The following is a 20,521-nucleotide window of genomic DNA, read 5'->3' as shown; positions in this document are numbered from 1 at the left end:
CGATTCCCACCGACGGTGGCGCCCCCTCCTGCTCGGGTGGCGCTCGGCGGTCGTCGTCACCGGCCTATTAGCTGCCACTGATCCCCTTTTTGGTTTTGGGCACCTGTGGCCAATTAGCTATTAGAGGGGGTATTTAGTTTAGCTGGCCCGTCCGTTGTTTGTGCGGGATTAATTTTGTTCATTGACGACGTGTTGTTCGTCGGCTTTGCCTTGTCGCCTATTTGTATTTATTCCCTATGTTTGGGAACTTTTGTTTATCTCCAGTGTTATTAAAAACACCGCTACCCTGTGTTCGCTGCTTCCTGCGCCTCATTCCTCCTACACGACTACCGAAACCATTACATGTATGTCATATAAAATATATTCACTTCACCCAGTATTGTAATCAAAACTTACCAGAAAGCATGTAGTCCTTGTAATAGTGTGGGCTTAATAGCATCTAATTAGTGTGCAAGATCTTGAGAGTCAGCTGCACATGTGATGGAAGAATGCACTGTGCATGCAGAGGGTTGCAATTCCATTGAATTGGGCATAGTTTAACCAAAATATGCCACAAGACCTAGAATTTCCTTATGTGTATCCTACAAAAAAGGTTCACTGTTATAAGCTAACTTTTTGATGAATTTTGATGAACAGTTTGCACAGTCTATCATTTTTGCAAGGTAGCCTGGTGACACCAGATTATCTCTAGGAGAACTTTCAATGTATTCTCCGTTCTCCTGCCCTTGCTGTCACCTTCCGATCTTTACTTTTTTCACGCTGTCCCTGCAGTCATCCTTTCCTCCCCCTCTCTCTCAAACTAGCCTCCCTCTATCACTCCGCCCTCTGTGGTGAGCTGGGAGCAGGAGAAAATACACACCCCCTTCCCTCTAACAAACATCCTGGCCAGAGAGGTGACGGTTGTAAAATGAGGGTGGGGAGGAGGGGAGTGAGGGGTGATCTAGAGGGTTTTAGAGAGGTTCGAAAAGGTCCGAAAAGGGACCTCACTGAAAGTTGAAGCTCATTTACTGCATTTCGATACAATAAAACAATTTCAAATGGTATTTGGAGAACAGCAAAAACAAGCAAAAATGACCCGAGTCATTATCACCTTGGCTGCTGTAGGTTCATTCACCTCAGTTTATCTACAAACACATAGCCTATTAGCTATACAATTGTAACGTTATACCCCTGAAAGGGGGGAAATATGAGTCATGATTCACACTGACATAGCATCAGTGATAAAAACGCTTGTTTTTTAGAACTGTATTGTTTGCATTTCGATTGTATTTTAATGTAGGCCTATATGGACGATAGGCCATGTGGAGAAATTGATATTGAAAAATAACTTTTTTTTTTAAGTTCCTAACTTGTTTGATAAGATTAGTACAGATTTTCTCAGGGGAACCCACATGGGTCTCCGACCCCAAGTTTGGGAACCAATAAACTAACCTCTCTCTCTGCTTGCTTCCTCTCGCTCTGTCTCTGCTTCCTCCTGCATGCATTGCAGCCTGCCTCAGCCTCACCACTGAGCGCCACATCACTGTCTGTCTCAATAACCTACTCTCTGTAAAGCAAAGTAATTAGGAGAATGTAATAACATATTTTCTGCTCCTGCTGAGGTAGGCTCCATTTAACATTAGCTTCTTTCTTCATCCTTCTAGCTGGCTAAGTATTACTAGCCAGAGCACTTCAAGGTTACTGCAATAGAAGTCTCTGCCAGCAGTTAGCCACCTGACTGACTGACATATCTATATGCGACTATTTACCAGTTGTGCACTCCACAGGAGGTTGGTGGCACCTTAATTGGGGAGGACGGGCTCGTGGTAATGGCTGGAGCGGAATAAGTGGAATGATACCATTCTATTTGCTCCGTTCTGGCCATTATTATGAGCCGCCCTCCCCTCAGCAGCCCCCTGTGGTGCACTCATTCTCAGAGAGTTGCTATGTGTTTGTTTGGGGGATGTCTGTAGACATGGCAGGAGTCGCAGGAAGGTTTAAACATTCCCATTTGTCCGGCATCTCGCAAACACAGTCGTCAGCATCTCTGACTCTCTAGTTGGCTAGGCTACTTGATCCCAGTGCGACCTGGTGTACTTCGTTTCACATCTCAGGCCCTTGGCCTGGGCCGCGAGAGGGTGGAGTTAGCCATTTGATAGAGTGGTGAATGTGCTGCTAAAAGGCAAATCTGGGGGATGCAGGTAAACATAACAAACCAACCACTGTTCATGATTCCACTCGTTCACAGAGGCAGGCAGTCAGATCAAGAATATAAGCGTTCTGAGCTTGGAGAAATGCTGGGAGAAATATTTCGATGTTGACCCTTAATTGATTTTCTTTATTGTGTTCAACATATAGATTTAAAATATATATTTGTTTTTAATTAGAAAAATTACAGATTACAGAGGTACAAGCCTTTGTGCCCTCATATCTAGTTACGGTCATAGGAGGGGATTGTGGGGCGAGGCAGTGACTCCCCCCAGAGGGGTTGACGCTCTTTGTGTGACGACAGGCTAGCTACCACCGCCATTGTTCTCCCAGTCCCAATAGAATCTCAGAAAGCGAGCCATGTAGCCTACAGAGTAGGACCGTGGGTCTGGAAAGGGCCTGTGGCGGTGGGTCTGCCCTGGGCCACCAATGCAGCTCTGTCTATCTGTTCTGGAGAAGCATAAAGGGGGACAGAGGGGGACAGAGAGGAGAAGCAGGCAGCATGTTGGCTGAGCAGGACTGCCAATGAAGGATAGGGACAACCAGTCATGTGTCCTGCAGAGTGTGTGTGTGGGTGTGTGTGTAATAAACATTTCATGGCCCACTGTGTGATAAAGTACCTTGGAAGCCATGGCAGCGGGCAGAGCAAAAATACAGTAAATAAGCAGTGAAAAAAAGATGAAGTATTCTGTTCATTACACAGTCCCAGCTCTGTTCACTCACTACTAATGTTATACTGATATTCTATCATTTCATTCTTATCCAATAGAAGTGAAAATAAATCCTAAAAAGGAAAGTACATGTTCTGTACAGTACTGGGGTGAATATTTAGTTACCATGTTCAACCAGAAGAGGGCAGTATCACCAATTGAGATGGCAAAGTATCCCAATAAAACACACTGGGCAAATGAAAGGTTTTGTCCCAATTACTTTAGTACAGGGCGGAAGCGCATTTTCCAATGGCAGACTTGAAATCTCCCCATTTGAAATTAAGCTAGGAAGGAACGATGGACAATGCTGCCCAGGTGTGTGCTTTGCACTGCTGTCATCACCCTTAATCTAAATAAACTACACATCTGGCCTTCAGCGACTGTGGCGACGCTCACAGAGAGAATTGCTGAATAGTTGTCAGGGAGAGAGAAATACCTTCTTCCAACGACCACAAGGTCAGCTTTGCGCTAGAATCTAATATCCTTGCCAGACCCCTTCAATCTAAAGTGAGAAACGTTTTCTTTCACACGCACAAAATGAAAAAATCTTGCGAAGTTGCAGCATTTTCTTGTAATGAAGTAAGGTAAAAAAATAAAATAAAAACGGGGGGTGAAGTTACGGAGGCGGTAAGTGTCACAGAGATTGCCGGAAAATTATTGACTGGAAATGAAATATGTTAGTTTATCTTAAATAGAGAGAACTGGGGGTTCAGTGAATGAACTGAAGAGAAAAATACATATTTGCCAACATGAATGTTCTGGGTCAATGGTGATGCCTGCTGTCTTGTGAGAAAATATTCAGAGGATGGTCTAGAAGTATTATACAAATCTATTTCAACTATCCCATTCATTTTAATGGGATAAGGAGAAAGTGAGTGTTAGTGTTATTGATTGTGTCTAAACACCAAAAACCAGATGGACGGCGAGAGAGAGAAACAAGTCACGAAACAGGAATGAATACTAAAGATCGAAAGAGGAACAGAGAACAGAACATATATTGCCAAATAATCATAAAGACAGGCAATTTAAAAAGAGTGTCAAATAGAAACAGAGCCAGGGGAGAGAGAGAGGTAGCAGGCTAAGATAGAGATAACGGTGTAGACACACTGGGTGACCGTGTGATCGAAGAGAAAGATTGAGTAAAAGGGAAGAGTGAGACAGATGGAGAGAAATATAAAGTAAAAGGTATTGAGATACAGGTAGAGAGAAAGATCAAGTGAAAGGAAAGAGTGAGAGATAGTTTTTTTCATTTTTTTTTTTAAAGAAAGATGGCACTGATAGAGATGGCAGCTTCGCTTCAAGTCCTTAGGAAACTGTGCAGTATTTTGTATTTTTAATGTATTATTTCTTACATTGTTAGCCCAGAAAACCTTAAGTGTTATCACATACAGCCGGCTTTACTAGATTGTGTGTTAGGTTTTGTTGTGGAATTTGTTAGACATTACCTGTTAGACACTGCTGCACTGTCAGATCAAAACTCAGGAAAAAAGAAACATCCCTTTTTCAGGACCCTGTCTTTCAAAGATAATTTGTAAAAATCCAAATAACTTCACAGATTTTCATTGTAAAGGGTTTAAACACTGGTTCCCATGCTTTTTCAATGAACCATAAACAATTAATGAACATGCACCTGTGGAACGGTTCTTAAGACACTAACAGCTTACAGATGGTAGGCAATTAAGGTTACAGTTATGAAAACTTAGGACACTAAAGAGGCCTTTCTACTGACTCTGAAAAACACCAAAAGAAAGATGCCCAGGGTCCCTGCTCATCTGCGTGAAGATGACTTATCCATGCTGCAAGGAGGCATGAGGACTGCAGATGTGGCCAGGGAAATACATTGCAATGTCCGTACTGTGAGATGGCTAAGACAGCGCTACAGGGAGACAGGACAGCCAGCTGATAGTCCTCGCAGTGGCAGACCACATGTAACAACACCTGCACAGGATCGGTACATCCGAACATCACACCTGCGGGACAGGTACAGGATGGCAACAACAACTGCCCGAGTTACACCAGGAACGCACAATCCCTCCATCAGTGCTCAGACTGTCCGCAATAGGCTGAGAGAGGCTGAACTGAGGGCTTGTATGCCTGTTGTAAGGGAGGTCCTCACCAGACATCACCGGCAAAAATGTCGCCTATGCCCAAAAACCCACCGTCGCTGGACCAGACAAGATGACAAAAAGTGCTCTTCACTGACAAGTTGCGGTTTTGTCTCACCAGGGGTGATGATCTGATTTGCGTTTATCATCGAAGTAATGAGTGTTACATCGAAGCCTATACTCTGCAGCGGGATCGATTTGGAGGTGGAGGGTCTGTCATGGGCTGGGGCGGTGTGTCACAGCATCATCGGACTGAGCTTGTTGTCATTGCAGGCAATCTCAACGAGGTGCGTTACAGGGAAGACATCCTCCTCCCTCATGTGGTACCCTTCCTGCAGGCTCATCCTGACATGACCCTCCAACAAGACAATGCCACCAGCCATACTGCTTGTTCTGTGCGTGATTTCCTGCAAGACAGGAATGTCAGTGTTCTGCCATGGCCAGCGAAGAGCCCGGATCTCACGTCTGGGACCTGTTGGATCGGAGGGTGAGGGCTAGGGCCATTCCCCCCAGAAATGTCCAGGAACTTGCAGGTGCCTTGGTGGAAGAGTGGGGTAACATCTCACAGCAAGAACTGGCAAATCTGGTGCAGTTCATGAGGAGGAGATGCACTGCAGTACATAATGCAGCTGGTGGCCACACTAGATACTCACTGCTACTTTTGATTATGACCCCGCCTTTGTTCAGGGACACATTATTCCATTTCTGTTAGTCACATGTCAGTGGAACTTGTTCAGTTTATGTCTCAATTGTTGAATCTTGTTATGTTCATACAAATATATACACATGTTAAGTTTGCTGAAAATAAACACAGTTGACAGTGAGAGGACGTTTCTTTTTTTGCTGAGTTTAGAAGCATAAGCATTTCGCTACACTCGCAATAACATCTGCTAACCATGTGTATGTGACCAATACAATTAGATTTGATAAAGAGGGGGAATGTGTGAGAGAGGTAGAGAGATAAAGAGTGTATTTTCACCGCTTTGTAGGTCTTCTTCTGTCCGGCGTGTTTGGGTGCTTTGCCGGGGTCGGTGCTGATCTCTACGTGCATGGCATAGATGATGTCAAAGAAGTCCTCCACCACTGCCACCCTCTTCAGAGAGGATTCCGACCCAGAGCTCCCGTCCACACACTGCAAGAGAGGAGAGGACGAGTGGTACTTTAGCAGACTGGCTCATTGGGATGAGGCCTAGAGCACAAGGCACCAAGCCTACACACATACACACACAATACCATATTATGTAAAGCAGCACTGACACATTACGCCAACACATAACCTAACAGCCCCCAATAGGTACACAAATGAAAATGCTCTCTTAAAATCAGTCTTTAGTTCAGATAACCCTAATTTTCTTTAACAAAACAATAAAATCTCCTACTAAAAAAAGCCTGAAAATTATTGATCATTTTTATGAAGACCATTAATAGTGAGCAGGGCTGTAACCAGGGTTTGAGTTTTAATGAGGTCCATAGGCATTTCTATACAATAAAACAATTTTAAATGGTATTTGGAGAACAGCAAAAATAAGCAAAAATGACCCAAGTCATTATCACCTTGGCTGCTGTAGGTTCATTCACCTCAATTTATCTACAAACACATAGCCTATTAGCTATACAATTGTAACGTTATACCCCTGAAAGGGGGGTAAATATGAGTCATGATTCACACTGACATAGCATCAGTGATAAAAACACTTGTTTTTTAGAACTGTATTGTTTGCATTTTGATTACATTTTAATGTAGGCCTACAGCGTATGTGGAGATATTCATATTGAAACATATCTTTTTTTTTTCCTAACTTGTTTGATAAAATTAGTACAGATTCTCAGGGGACCCCACATGGGTCTCCGACCCCAAGTTTGGGAAGCTCTGTACTAACCTTTTTCTACTTGCTTCCTCTCTCTGTCTCTGCTTCCTCCTGCATGCATTGCAGCCTGCCTCAGCTTCACCACTGAGCGCCACATCACTGTCTGTCTGTCTGTCTGTCTGTCTGTCTCAGTAGCCTACTCTCTCCAAAGCAACGTTATTAAGAGAACTTAATAGCATGTATTTTGCTCCTACTGAGGTAGGCTCCGTTTAACGTTAGCCAGCTAGAAGGATGAAGTAATAAGCTAAGTAATACTAGCCAGAGCCCTTCAACATTACTGCAATAGAAGTCTTCCGGCAGTTAGCCACCTGACTGGCTGACTGACATCTATGAGCGACTATTTATCAGTTGTGCACTCATTCTCAGAAAGTCGTGTTTTGTTTGTTTGGGGGATGTCTGTAGACACGGCAGGAGTCACGGGACGGTTTTAAAATGGGCTCTTGTCGGCATCTCGCAAACACACTGTCATCAGCATCTCTGACTCTCTAGTCCAGGCTACTTGAGCCGAGTGCGAGCTGGGATACAGTAGTTAGTTTCACTTCAGACCCTCCGCCTGTGCTGCGAGAGGGCGGAGAGAGTTCGAGTGGTGAGGCAAATCACTTAGGCAAACCTGGGGGATGTAGGCGAACATAATGAACAAACCACTGTTCATGATTCCACTCAGACTTCGCAAAGATGTCGGCGCGATTATAACTCAGTCAGATCAATAATAAAAAAATTCTGAGCTTCGATCAACGCATGGGAGCAATATTTAGAAGTTGACCAGTAATATATTTTCTTTATTGTGTACAACATATATATATATATATATATATATATATATATATATATTTGTATTATTATTTATTTTTCAAGTTACAAAAAATTACCAAGGTCATGACACACACACACACACACACACACACACACACACACACACACACACACACACACACACTATGAGAGAGAGTGGTGCTGGGAACCTCCATATTCTCCCCCAAGGCCAGTGGAGAGCTGTGTGTGTACTAGGGGGAGGGGGATACCTGCCAGGAGCATGCACACACACACACACACACACACACACACACACACGAGAGAGAAAGTATGTGTAAAACAGCAGGTGGTGCACAAAATGCACTTTAAATCGCTACAAAGAAATGGCTCTTTGAAGTATGTTTCATCATTGCATTGTTTGGTTGGTTGTTTCTTTCACTGGCTGTTCAATCATTGTATTCTCCCTCCTACCAAAGTGTGTGGTCAACAAACTGACACAATTTCAAAAACAGTGAAGGTAAGAGAGGTGAGTTCTTTTGTCTTTGTTCAGGATCTTCAAAATGACCACAGGTGGTAGAACCAAACTCTGTTATTTGTAGGCTGCTGTAGACAATATTAAGTGTATGTAGTTGTCAAGGATTCATGTGATAACAAAACATTGATAAGGCTATCAACACCATGTTCTAATTCAAGTTTAGCATAGCTCAAAACATTACATTTAATGAAGTAATTACATTCTCATTTTGTGGTTTAAGAATTATTCATATTTACATCTTCACAATTCACAATGAATCTATCATGATCCTTTGCCTATCTTTACAGTATTCATTTTCAGAGCTCCAAGCTCCAGCTCCAACAGCACAAAGCAACACCCAACACAAACAGCTCCCCGCTAAAAAGGGTGGGGGAAAAAAACACTTCTAGTTCCAACCAGCGTTCCGCTCACAATAAGGCAAAACTTGCTGCCATGACAACCGGATAGCTAACCTCTCGGGCAGGTGTGTGGGGCAGCGGGTCATGTGACACAGGCTGCACCTAGTAAAACTTGAATTAAAGACAACAAGCAGAATGAACAGCGTGTGGGGGCTGACAGATTTTCACGTTATCCAAAATACACACACACCAAATTCTCTCTGGTTTCTTCCTCATTATTTTGTCTCTATTTCTCCCTCTCTATAACATTTTGGTCTCATCTCTCCACAGTCTCTCTCATCATGTGAGTATATTCCCAGTCTATGAGCTGGACTGAGGAGATGTTTCTGTCTGTCCTGTGTTGTGGTGCTGGGCACGCCTCTAGTCTGTTGCCCTCGTTTTGGCTTTGTGTGGGACTCACTGGAGCGTGACAGGTAAACATGGGGGATGTGTGTGTGTGTCCGAGTCTGTGTGTCTTGTGTTCGGGGTAGTTCTCTCCTCATTACTGTATAAAACATTGATCCCTGGGCACCTTTAACAGAAGCAACAGTCAGGGAGTCAATGAACTAACTCACTCACTCACCCCCCTCCCCCTACCTCTAGCCCTACCTCTCTCTCTCGCCCTACCTCTCTCTCAAGCGGCAGGTAATGAAGGTTGCCATGGCAGCATGGAGCAGCGTGCAGAGCAGAGAGGGCTGCATGCTTCTAAAGCACCAGCTCCCTTCATGGTCACCGTAATGCCATTCAAACAATGGTGATGATGATGAGGATGAAGATGTTATTTCTCATCGAAAGGTAGAGGCATCGGTGGGACAAGGTGGCTGTTGTTGATTACTCTATACAGTGAGGGAAAAAAGTATTTGATCCCCTGCTGATTTTGTACGTTTGCCCACTGACAAAGAAATTATCAGTCTATCATTTTAATGGTAGGTTTATTTGAACAGTGAGAGACAGAATAACCACAAAAAAATCCAGAAAAACGCATGTCAAAAATGTTATAAAATGATTTGCATTTTAATGAGGGAAATAAGTATTTGACCCCTCTGCAAAACATGATTTAGTACTTGATGGCAAAACCCTTGTTGGCAATCACAGAGGTCAGATGTTTCTTGTAGTTGGCCACCAGGTTTGCAAACATCTCAGGAGGGATTTTGTCCCACTCCTCTTTGCAGATCTTCTCCAAGTCATTAAGGTTTCGAGGCTGACGTTTGGCAACTCGAACCTTCAGCTCCCTCCACAGATTTTCTATGGGATTGAGGTCTGGAGACTGGCTAGGCCACTCCAGGACCTTAATGTGCTTCTTCTTGAGCCACTCCTTTGTTGCTTTGGCCGTGTGTTTTGGGTCATTGTCATGCTGGAATACCCATCCACGACCCATTTTCAATGCCCTGGCTGAGGGAAGAAGGTTCTCACCCAAGATTTGACGGTACATGGCCCCGTCCATCGTCCCTTTGATGCGGTGAAGTTGTCCTGTCCCCTTAGCAGAAAAACACCCCCAAAGCATAATGTTTCCACCTCCATGTTTGACGGTGGGGATGGTATTCTTGGGGTCATAGGCAGCATTCCTCCTCCTCCAAACACGGCGAGTTGAGTTGACGCCAAAGAGCTCCATTTTGGTCTCATCTGACCACAACACTTTCACCCAGTTGTCCTCTGAATCATTCAGACGTTCATTGGCAAACTTCAGACGGGCATGTATATGTGCTTTCTTGAGCAGGGGGACCTTGCGGGCGCTGCAGGATTTCAGTCCTTCACGGCGTAGTGTGTTACCAATTGTTTTCTTGGTGACTATGGTCCCAGCTGCCTTGAGATCATTGACAAGACCCTCCCGTGTAGTTCTGGGCTGATTCCTCACCGTTCTCATGATCCTTGCAACTCCACGAGGTGAGATCTTGCATGGAGCCCCAGGCCGAGGGAGATTGACAATTATTTTGTGTTTCTTCCATTTGCGAATAATTGCACCAAATTCTGTCACCTTCTCACCAAGCTGCTTGGCGATGGTCTTGTAGCCCATTCCAGCCTTGTGTAGGTCTACAATCTTGTCCCTGACATCCTTGGAGAGCTCTTTGGTCTTGGTCATGGTGGAGAGTTTGGAATCTGATTGATTGATTGATTGATTGATTGCTTCTGTGGACAGGTGTCTTTTATACAGGTAACAAACTGAGATTAGGAGCACTCCCTTTAAGAGTGTGCTCCTAATCTCAGCTCGTTACCTGTATAGACACCTGGGAGCCAGAAATCTTTCTGATTGAGAGGGGGTCAAATACTTATTTCCCTCATTAAAATGCAAATCAATTTATAACATTTTGACATGCGTTTTTCTTAAATTTTTTTGTTGTTATTCTGTCTCTCACTGTTCAAATAAACCTACCATTAAAATTATAGACTGATAATTTCTTTGTCAGTGGGCAAACGTACAAAATCAGCAGGGGATCAAATACTTTTTTCCCTCACTGTAAATAATCCGCATGGCCCATTAAAGATAACATTGATCATTAACATAGGCTAGCCCTGGGTCTTATTCACAACAAACTCTCACAGTCTCACGTCAGAATTAGTCGTTCATCCATGCTTTTCAAACGTCAAATTTCAAAGTTGCACCAAATGTCAAATTTCGGGGCAAATGCTTACGCCCATCCGCCAATACCATCAACAACACCCTAGCAAAGCCTACTTGAAGGTAACAGCACTGTTGCTCCCAGTGACCGATTTCCATGTCATCTCCCGATGTCCTCAGACATGCATGGACGTGTATTAATAATGATAATAATATATTACTATAGCGCTTTTCATAAGAATCTCAAAGCGCTTCAAAAGCAAAAAACAAACAAGCAATACATCATCATGAGTAGCTAGCTATAGTTAGCTAGGTCAACCAATGCATCATCATGAATAGCTAGCTATAATTAACTAGGCCAACCAATACATCATGAATAGCTAGCTATAGTTAGCTAGGTCAACCAATACATCATCATGAATAGCTAGCTATAATTAGCTAGGTCAACCGATACATCATCATGAGTAGCTAGCTATAGTTAGCTAAGTCAACTAATACATCATGAGTAGCTAGCTATAGTTAGTTAGGTTAACCAATACATCATCATGAATAGCTAGCTATAGTTAGTTAGGTCAACCAATACATCATCATGAGTAGCCTAGCTATAATTAGCTAGGTCAACCAATATATCATCATGAGTCTGGACCCTTTGTTGCCGACACGGAGCCCCGCCAATCCATCACGACTGGTCTACCGACGTAACTGTCCGAGGGGTTTTCTGTCCCGAAGCGAACACCAGTTAGCCTGGAGTTAGCCTCGAGCTAGGCCCATCTCCCGGATAGCGCAAGAAATCCATCTCTCACGACTTCCGCCGAAGTCGGTTCCTCTCCTTGTTCGAGCGGCGTTCAGCGGTCGACGTCACCGGTCTTCTAGCCATCGCCGATCCACCTTTCATTTTCCATTTGTTTTGTCTTGTTTTCCCACACACCTGGTTTCCATTCCCTCATTATTTGACATGTATAATACCCTCTGTTCCCCCCATGTCTGTGTGTGGAATTGTTTGTTGTAAGTGTTTGTACATTTCTGACTGGTTGGCGACGGGTTGTTTCAACCAGTATTTTGCTGTTCTGGGTGCTGTTTGTTTTTGCATCATTAAAGTGCTCCGGCTGTTACCCATTTCTGCTCTCCTGCGCCTGACTTCCCTGCAGCCAGTTACGCACCGCTTCCACCATCAGATAATCCCTGGGCTTCAATACCTCTTTTACCAATTGGCCTGGACCCTTTGCTGCCGACACGGAGCCCCGCCGATCCATCACGACTGGTCTGCCGACGTAACCGTCCGAGGGGATTTCAACAGGCTCCCCCATTGCGACGTCCCACTAAGGCCCATCTGCTAGCCTGCTGCTAGCCCCGGCCTGCTAGCTGTCTGAATCTCCGTGACTCCAGCTCGCCTAGATACTCACTGGACCCTATGATTACTCGACTACACATGCCTCTCCCTAACGTCAATATGCCTTGTCTATTGCTGTTTTGATTAGTAATTTTTGTCTTATTTCACTGTAGAGCCTCCAGCCCTGCTCTATATACCTTAGCTAGCCCTGTTGTTCCACCCCCCACACATGCAGTGACCGCACCTGGCTTAAATGGTGCTCCTAGAGACAAAACCTCTCATCGTCACTCAATGCCAAGGTTTACCTCCACTGTACTCACATCCTACCATACCCTTGTCTGTACATTATGCCTTGAATCTATCCTTCCGTGCCCAGAAACCTGCCCCTTTATTCTCTGTTCCGAACACACTAGACGACCAGTTCTTTTAGCCTTTAGCCGTACTCTTATCCTACTCCTCCTTTGTTCCTCTGGTGATGTAGAGGTTAACCCAGGCCCTGCAGCCCCCAGCATCACTCCCATTCCCCAGGCGCTCTCATTTGTTGACTTCTGTAACCGTAAAAGCATTGGTTTCATGGATGTTAACATTAGAAGCCTCCTCCCTAAGTTTGTTTTATTCACTGCTTTAGCACACTCCGCCAACCCGGATGTCCTAGCTATGTCTGAATCCTGGCTTAGGTAGGCCACCAAAAATCCTGAAATTTCCATCCCTAACTATACCATTTTCCGACAAGATAGAACTGCCAAAGGGGGCAGAGTTGCAATCTACTGCAGAGATAGCCTGCAGAGTTCTGTCATACTATCCAGGTCTGTGCCCAAACAATTCAAGCTTCTTCTTTTAAAAATCCACCTATCCAGAAACAAGTCTCTCACCGTTGCCGCTTGTTATAGACCCCCTTCAGCCCCCAGCTGTGCCCATATGTGAATTGATCGCCCCCCATCTATCTTCAGAGTTCGTACTGTTAGGTGACCTAAACTGGGACTTGCTTAACACCCTGGCCGTCCTACAATCTAAGATAGATGCCCTCAATCTCACACAAATTATCAAGGAACCTACCAGGTACAACCCAAAATCCGAAACCATGAGCACCCTCTTAGATATCATCCTGACCAACTTGCCCTCTAAATACACCTCTGCTGTCTTCAACCAGGATCTCAGCGATCACTGCCTCATTGCCTGCGTGCGTAATGGGTCCGCGGTCAAACGACCACCCCTCATCACTGTCAAACGCTCCCTAAAACACTTCAGCGAACAGGCCTTTCTAACCGACCTGGCCCAGGTATCTTGGAAGGATATCGACCTCATCCCGTCAGTAGAGGATGCCTGGTTGCTCTTCAAAAGTGCTTTCCTCTCCAGCTTAAATAAGCATGCTCCATTCAAAAAAATGTAGAACTAAGAACAGATATAGCCCTTGATTCACCCCCGACTTGACTGCCCTTAACCAGCACAAAAACATCCTGTGGCATTCTGCATTAGCATCAAATAGCCCCCACGATATGCAATTCTTCAGGGAAGTCAGGAACCAATATACTCAGTCAGATAGGAATGCTAAGGCTAGCTTTTTCAATCAGAAATTTGCTTCCTGTAGCACTAATTCCAAAAAGTTTTGAGACACTGTAATGTCCATGGAGAATAAGAGCACCTCCTCCCAGCTGTCCACTGCACAGAGGATAGGAAACACTGTCACCACCGATAAATCTACAATAATCGATCATTTCAATAAGCATTTTTCCACTGCTGGCCATGCTTTCCACCTGGCTACCCCTACCCCGGCCAACACCTCAGCACCCCCTGCAGCAACTTACCCACCCCCTGCTTCTCCTTCACCCAAATCCAAACATCTGATGTTCTGAAAGAGCTGCAAAATCTGGATCCCTACAAATCAACTGGGCTAGACAATCTGGACCCTCTCTTTCTAAAATTATCTGCCGAAATTGTTGCAACCCCTAATACTAGCCTAATCAATCTCTCTTTCATACCATCTGAGATCCCCAAAGATTGGAAAGCTGCCGTGGTCATCCCAATCTTCAAAGGGTGAGACACCTTAGACCCAAACTGTTATAGACCTATATCCATCCTGCCCTGCCTTTCTAAAATCTTCGAAAGCCAAGTTAATAAACAGATCACCGGCCATTTCGAATCCCACCGTACCTTCTCCACTATGCAATCTGGTTTCCGAGCTGGTCATGGGTGCACCTCAGCCACGCTCAAGGTCCTAAACGATATCATAACCTCCATTGATAAAAGACAGTAGTGTGCAGCCGTCTTCATCGACCTGGCCAAGGCTTTCGACTCTGTCAATCACAGCATTCTTATCGGCAGACTCAATAGCCTTGGCTTCTCAAATGACTGCCTCGCCTGGTTCACCAACTACTTCTCAGATAGAGTTAAGTGTGTCAAATCGGAGGGCCTGTTGTCCGGACCTATGGCAGTCTCCATGGGGGTGCCACAGGGCTCAATTCTCGGGCTGACTCTTTTCTCTGTATATATATCAATGATGTCGCTCTTGCTGCTGGTGATTCTCTGATCCACCTCTACAAAGACGACACAATTCTGTATACATCTGGCCCTTCTTTGGACACTGTGCTAACAAACCTCCAAACGAGCTTCAACGCCATACAACACTCCTTCCGTGGCCTCCAACTGCTTTTAAATGCAAGTAAAACTAAGTGCATGCTCTTCAACCGATTGCTGTCCGCACCCTCCCGCCCGACTAGCATCACTACTCTGGACGATTCTGACCTAGAATATGTGGACAACTACAAATACCTAGGTGTCTGTTTAGACTGTAAACTCTCCTTCCAGACTCACATTAAGCATCTCCAATCCAAAATTAAATCTAGAATTGGCTTCCTATTTCGCAACAAAGCCTCCTTCACTCATGCTGAAGAACATAATCTAGTAAAACTGACTATCCTACCGATCCTTGACTTCGGCAATGTCATTTACAAAATAGCCCCCAACACTCTACTCAGCAAACTGAATGTAAGCCATTCATTTTATCACCAAAGCCCCATATACTACCCACCACTGTGACCTCTATGCTCTCATTGGCTGGCCCTCACTACATATCCATCGCCAAACCCACTTGCTCCAGGTCATCTGTAAGTCTTTGTTAGGTAAAGCCCCGCCTTATCTCAGCTCACTGGTCACCATAGCATCACCCACCTGTAGTACGCGCTCCAGCAGGTATATTGCACTGGTCATCCCCAAAGCCAAATCAAATCAAATTTTGTTGGTCACATACACATGGTTAGCAGATGTTAATGTGAGTGTAGCGAAATGCTTGTGCTTCTAGTTCCAACCATGCAGTAATATCTAACAAGTAATCTAACAATTTCACAACAACTACCTTTTACACACAAGTGTAAAGGATTGAATAAGAATATGTACATATAAATATATGGATGAGCGATGGCCGAACGGCATAGACAAGATGCAGTAGATGGTATAGAGTACAGTATATACATATGAGATGAGTATACTTCCTTTGGCCGCCTTTCCTTCCAGTTCTCTGCTGCCAATGACTGGAACGAATTGCAAAAATCTCTGAAGCTGAGATAACCGCTGTCTTATATCTCCTTCTCTAACTTTAAGCATCAGCTGTCAGAGCAGCTTACCGATCACTGTACCTGTACACAGCCAATCTGTAAATAGCACACCCGACTACCTCATCCCCATATTATTACTCACCCTCTTGCTCTTTCGCACCCCAGTATCTCTTCTTGCACATCATCATCTGCACATATATCACTCCAGTATTAATCCTAAATTGTAATTATTTTCACCTCTATGGCCTATTTATTGCCTACCTCCCTACTCTTCTACATTTGCACACATTGTACATAGATCTTTCTATTTTTCTTTTCTTTTGTGTTATTGACTGTACGTTTGTTTATGTGTAACTCTGTGTTGTTGTTTTTGTCGCACTGCTATGCTTTATCTTGGCCAGGTCGCAGTTGTAAATAAGAACTTGTTCTCAACTGGCCTTCCTGGTTAAATAAAGGTGAAATAAAAAAATAAAATGAGTAGCTAGCTATAATTAGCTAGGTCAACCAATACATCATCATGAATAGCTAGCAATAGTTAGTTAGGTCAACCAATACATTATCATGAATAGCTTAGTATTATTAGCTAGGTCAACCAATACATCATCCTGAATAGCTAGCTATAATTAGTTAGGTCAACCAATAGAGGCCAAGTCATTGAGTGCATGCATCCTCCAAAGATGGAGAGGGACAGTTCATGGCTTGATCAGAGGAAGGTGGTCAGGGAGATGGTTGATGAAGAATCTGGTGACGATCATGTAGAGAGCTACTCTGGGAACCAGCTTGAGTCATGTAGCTACTGGACTTCTCCTTCACAATGTATGGCACCAACTTGGTTGACGCCTCAGCAGCTCTCGACGCCAGAAAGCTCACCACACACAGTTCAGAGTAGTAGCCAGTCGACCTCACTATGAGCCCTCTGCCTCAGCACTGCATTCCTTTACTGCATCTCCCATTCAGCTCAAGCTTCAGGTGACTCTTCAATTGATGAACACCAAACAGAAGAAACCAGTCTGAAACAAAGACGGACAACCTAAACTTGTCCAATAAGAAGCACACATTTTTGTTTGCCATTGCAAAACGTTTTGCTACAGTGTGTCATAATGAATATAACCATGCTTTATAGCTTCTAAGGCTCCATGGCATGACCCTGTGCCAGCTCCAGCAGTAATGCCCTCTACAGGAAGGTCAGAGGAGAGGACTGCACTGGCCCACACCACCACACCACACTACCTCCAGGAGATGACTACTAGGCAATGGCACGTGGGCTGCCAGCCTGTCTGCCCACTACCCGTGACTGCCTGGGACACATTATGACGCAAATCACCCCCCCATCCCCAAACGGTTGTAGGGCACAGCAGTGGCCCGGGACGATAGCATGTGCGACAGCAGAAACCGCTGCGCACGGATATATGTGGGGCACGGAGGGGGGCGATGGGGGGCAGGGGTGAGTTGCACCTTATGGCACAGCAGACAGGACAGCAGGCACCACCTCCCTACCACCACCAACCCCCCACTTCCTGCCTCCCTGGCGATGAGGTCAAAGTCACAGCAAAGAGAGAGAGGGAGAGGGGAGAGAGGGCTATGGCAAAGCTGCCTGCCCTACTGCATGCATGCCACACATGACAATACAAACATATACTGTACATACACATACATAAATATGTAGTCTATGTACAGATAGGGTGCAAGCAGCCTACACACACCCATTTATACACACATACCAGCAGGGTCGCAACTTTCACTGGGGACAGGGGGTCATGTCCCCCACACATTCTGAAATTGCATTTTTGTCCCCCACAGTTTTATCTTTGCAAAGTGATACGAAAGCAGCAACAACAGCGGCCCGGGACGATAGCAGCTTTAGGACCATGCAGACGCCTCCGAGCGGTCAGGTAGGATGTTTGGAGTGTTCAACCAGCTGGATTTAGGACCGTGGACACCGCAGACTGGGCTGACAGGCTGTGTGAAGGCAAAGCTTCTGGACAGCTGGCTGGACCAGCACGGGAGAGTTGAGTATAGTTCAGTGTGTATGTGTTGCACTCTTTCACCAAGTTGTAAAAGCAAGCAGAGCAGAAACTGGCTACACTTTAGTTGACTGATGTAGCTGGCAAGGTAACTGCTGTTTAATTTAACAGGAAAAAAAAGTGTGTTTATTTGCAGTGCTGAGCTAGTAACTGACATGTAACGTTAGCTAATGTTTCATCCCCTCTCGACTGACGAGGTGAATGAATAAGCTACGCTAGCTAGTAGCTACCACAGCCAGGTCAGCTCTAGCCTCTATTTATCTGTCAGATAGCGATATGAGGAGGCTATTATTACTATCTAACAGCTGTTGATTGTACGGAAATGTTTTGAAGCCTTTGTCCCATTTCAGAAGTAAAAGAAGTTGGCTAGCTTTCGCCAGTTGATATACTGTTAGAGAGAGAACTGGACAAAATGTGGCTAACGTTAGCTATTATTTTTGCCTCAATCACACTAGACCTGAATCAAACGAAGACGGCCAAACGATTGAAGATTGATATTCTGAAGCTTTTTCAGTGCAATTTGATTTTTATTAGTCCGTTTTGCAATGTAACATTATTAATCTGTCAGTTTCCCTAGCTAATTCTCTACTTTTCACACTAACACAGTAATAAACAGCTCTAACAGAGGCGGGATAGATTTATTCAACCCGCTCCCGCCCCTACCCGCTGGCTTTCTGTCCGACTCCTACCCGCTGGCTTTCTGTCCGACTCCTACCCGCTGGCTTTCTGTCCGACTGCTACCCGCTGGCTTTCTGTCCGACTCCTACCCGCTGGCTTTCTGTCCGACTCCTACCCGCTGGCTTTCTGTCCGACTCCCACCCGCTGGCTTTCTGTCCGACTCCCACCCGCAAGAACTGGTCCCAAACCCAACCACAATCCTGCAATGATATTTTAGGCGTATGTGACGCAGCCATGGTCTCATCAATTTTGCGCCCTTATATTGTATTACTGGGCTATATCAGCCAATATGCTAGATGTAGTTTGAAGAGAGCAGAGTCGGAGAGACTTGCACTTTCTGAAAATATTTTTTTATAGGCTACCTTTTAGGAGTGGGAAGATGGAGAAATATGGGTGACCAATATTTAAGCCTATTTCTAGGCAATGTAGTAAACTATAGTCTAATCATAGGCCTATTTAGGAAGTACATTTTCTTGGAAAGATAATTGCCCGTGCTTCTCTGCCCATACATAGGCTATAGTCTACTCTATTTAATTGAGACCACACGCGCACCTGTTCTTGCAGGTATGACCACTGAACTGGAAGCAGCAAGAATGATGACAGCGACACTTGCTACCTTTTGCAGGCAGACACAAATAAATGGGTAATCAATATTTATTGAAAATGAAAAGGCGCAACACTCGCTCACCATAGTATCCTAACCTCTGTGTGCGTTGTGCCTTTTCCTTTTCAATGATGATTACATTTTCTGATTACACTTCGACTCACGTTGGTTGAGCCCCTTCCACTTCTTTCCATTATCAATATTTATTTACAGACACTGCAGTAAACTACAGTGTAATCATATTTAAGTTAATTTCATATTTCAAGTTAACTGCCACTTTATTCTCCACCCATGTAGGCAGCCTACAACGCTGCAGGAGCTGTGTTTATTGTGCTTTATTCCAGGACAATGTGGACTGCCCAGACTTTCAATGCAGCAACTGTTTGCTTGCAGAGGACTACAGAGGCAAAGTGGCTACTCTCAGCAAACAAGTAGCGAACCTATACAAGCTACTGGGGATCCCATGCCCGTTTACTTTTTCTTTCTCTTCTACCTCAGTAGCCGGACGCCGATCTGGTCTGGTGGAAATGTCGCCCTGTGTCGGCTCTCCACAGCCGACTGGCCGGTACTCTGCAGGGATCCCTCCTCAAAGGGTCTCCCCCTTCCCTGGAGAACGGAGTTAGTAGTATGCTCCTGGATGACTTGGAGGATGTTGCTGTTCTTGATCCTACCAACCAGCCATGGAGATATGTCACTTGTTGTAGAAGTCGAAGACAGCGTCCTCTGGCAACGGGGGCCTCCTTGGAGATGTTAAGCCCGGACAGGACACAGACCAGAAATGGCTTCGCCGCCCTGGATCCAGAGGTTCCGGCGTTTTCTTCCCTAGGGGCTTCCGATTCGAGATCGGATCCGGAGGTACCTACGCATTCGTCCTCTGTTCTGTCTCCCTCACCGGTGGCTTCTACTTCAAGCTCAGATCCTCAGAGCTCACACCCTCATCAGACCGTGAAGCTGCCTGAGACTCCGGCCCATTCATCATGCACGATGGATACTACAGCTGGCTTGGGTCCATCGGGCCCCACAACCCTTCGGTCCTTTTTTGGTGTTTTGAACTGCATTTTTCAGTCATTTTGATTGTTGATATGGAAATTTTGTTAGAACCTTGTTTATTATATATGTGTGTGTAATAATATTTCACATAATAATAATATTACTATGTGTGTGTGTGTGTGTGTGTGTGTGTGTGTGTGTGTGTGTGTGTGTGTGTGTGTGTGTGTGTGTGTGTGTGTGTTTGCATGTGCC

At 44.9% G+C, this 20,521-nt stretch overlaps 1 protein-coding gene across 2 annotated transcripts in view; it reads right to left on the bottom strand.

Annotated features, from left to right (window-relative positions):
- LOC106566803 (nucleolar protein 4-like) overlaps positions 1 to 20,521 on the bottom strand; it is a 182,728-nt gene that overhangs the window by 122,712 nt on the left and 39,495 nt on the right. For both annotated transcript variants that reach the window (XM_014135217.3, XM_014135218.3), the window contains exon 2: positions 5,982 to 6,134. In XM_014135217.3, the coding sequence (XP_013990692.3) occupies positions 5,982 to 6,134 (153 nt within the window). The remainder of the gene's footprint in view (positions 1 to 5,981; positions 6,135 to 20,521) is intronic.

Source organism: Salmo salar, chromosome 13 (assembly GCF_965601325.2).
Source record: "Salmo salar chromosome 13, fSalSal1, whole genome shotgun sequence".
NCBI lineage: Eukaryota > Metazoa > Chordata > Actinopteri > Salmoniformes > Salmonidae > Salmo > Salmo salar.
The sequence above is the reverse complement of the archived record's forward strand: the minus strand, read 5'-3'. Positions and strand labels throughout refer to the sequence as shown.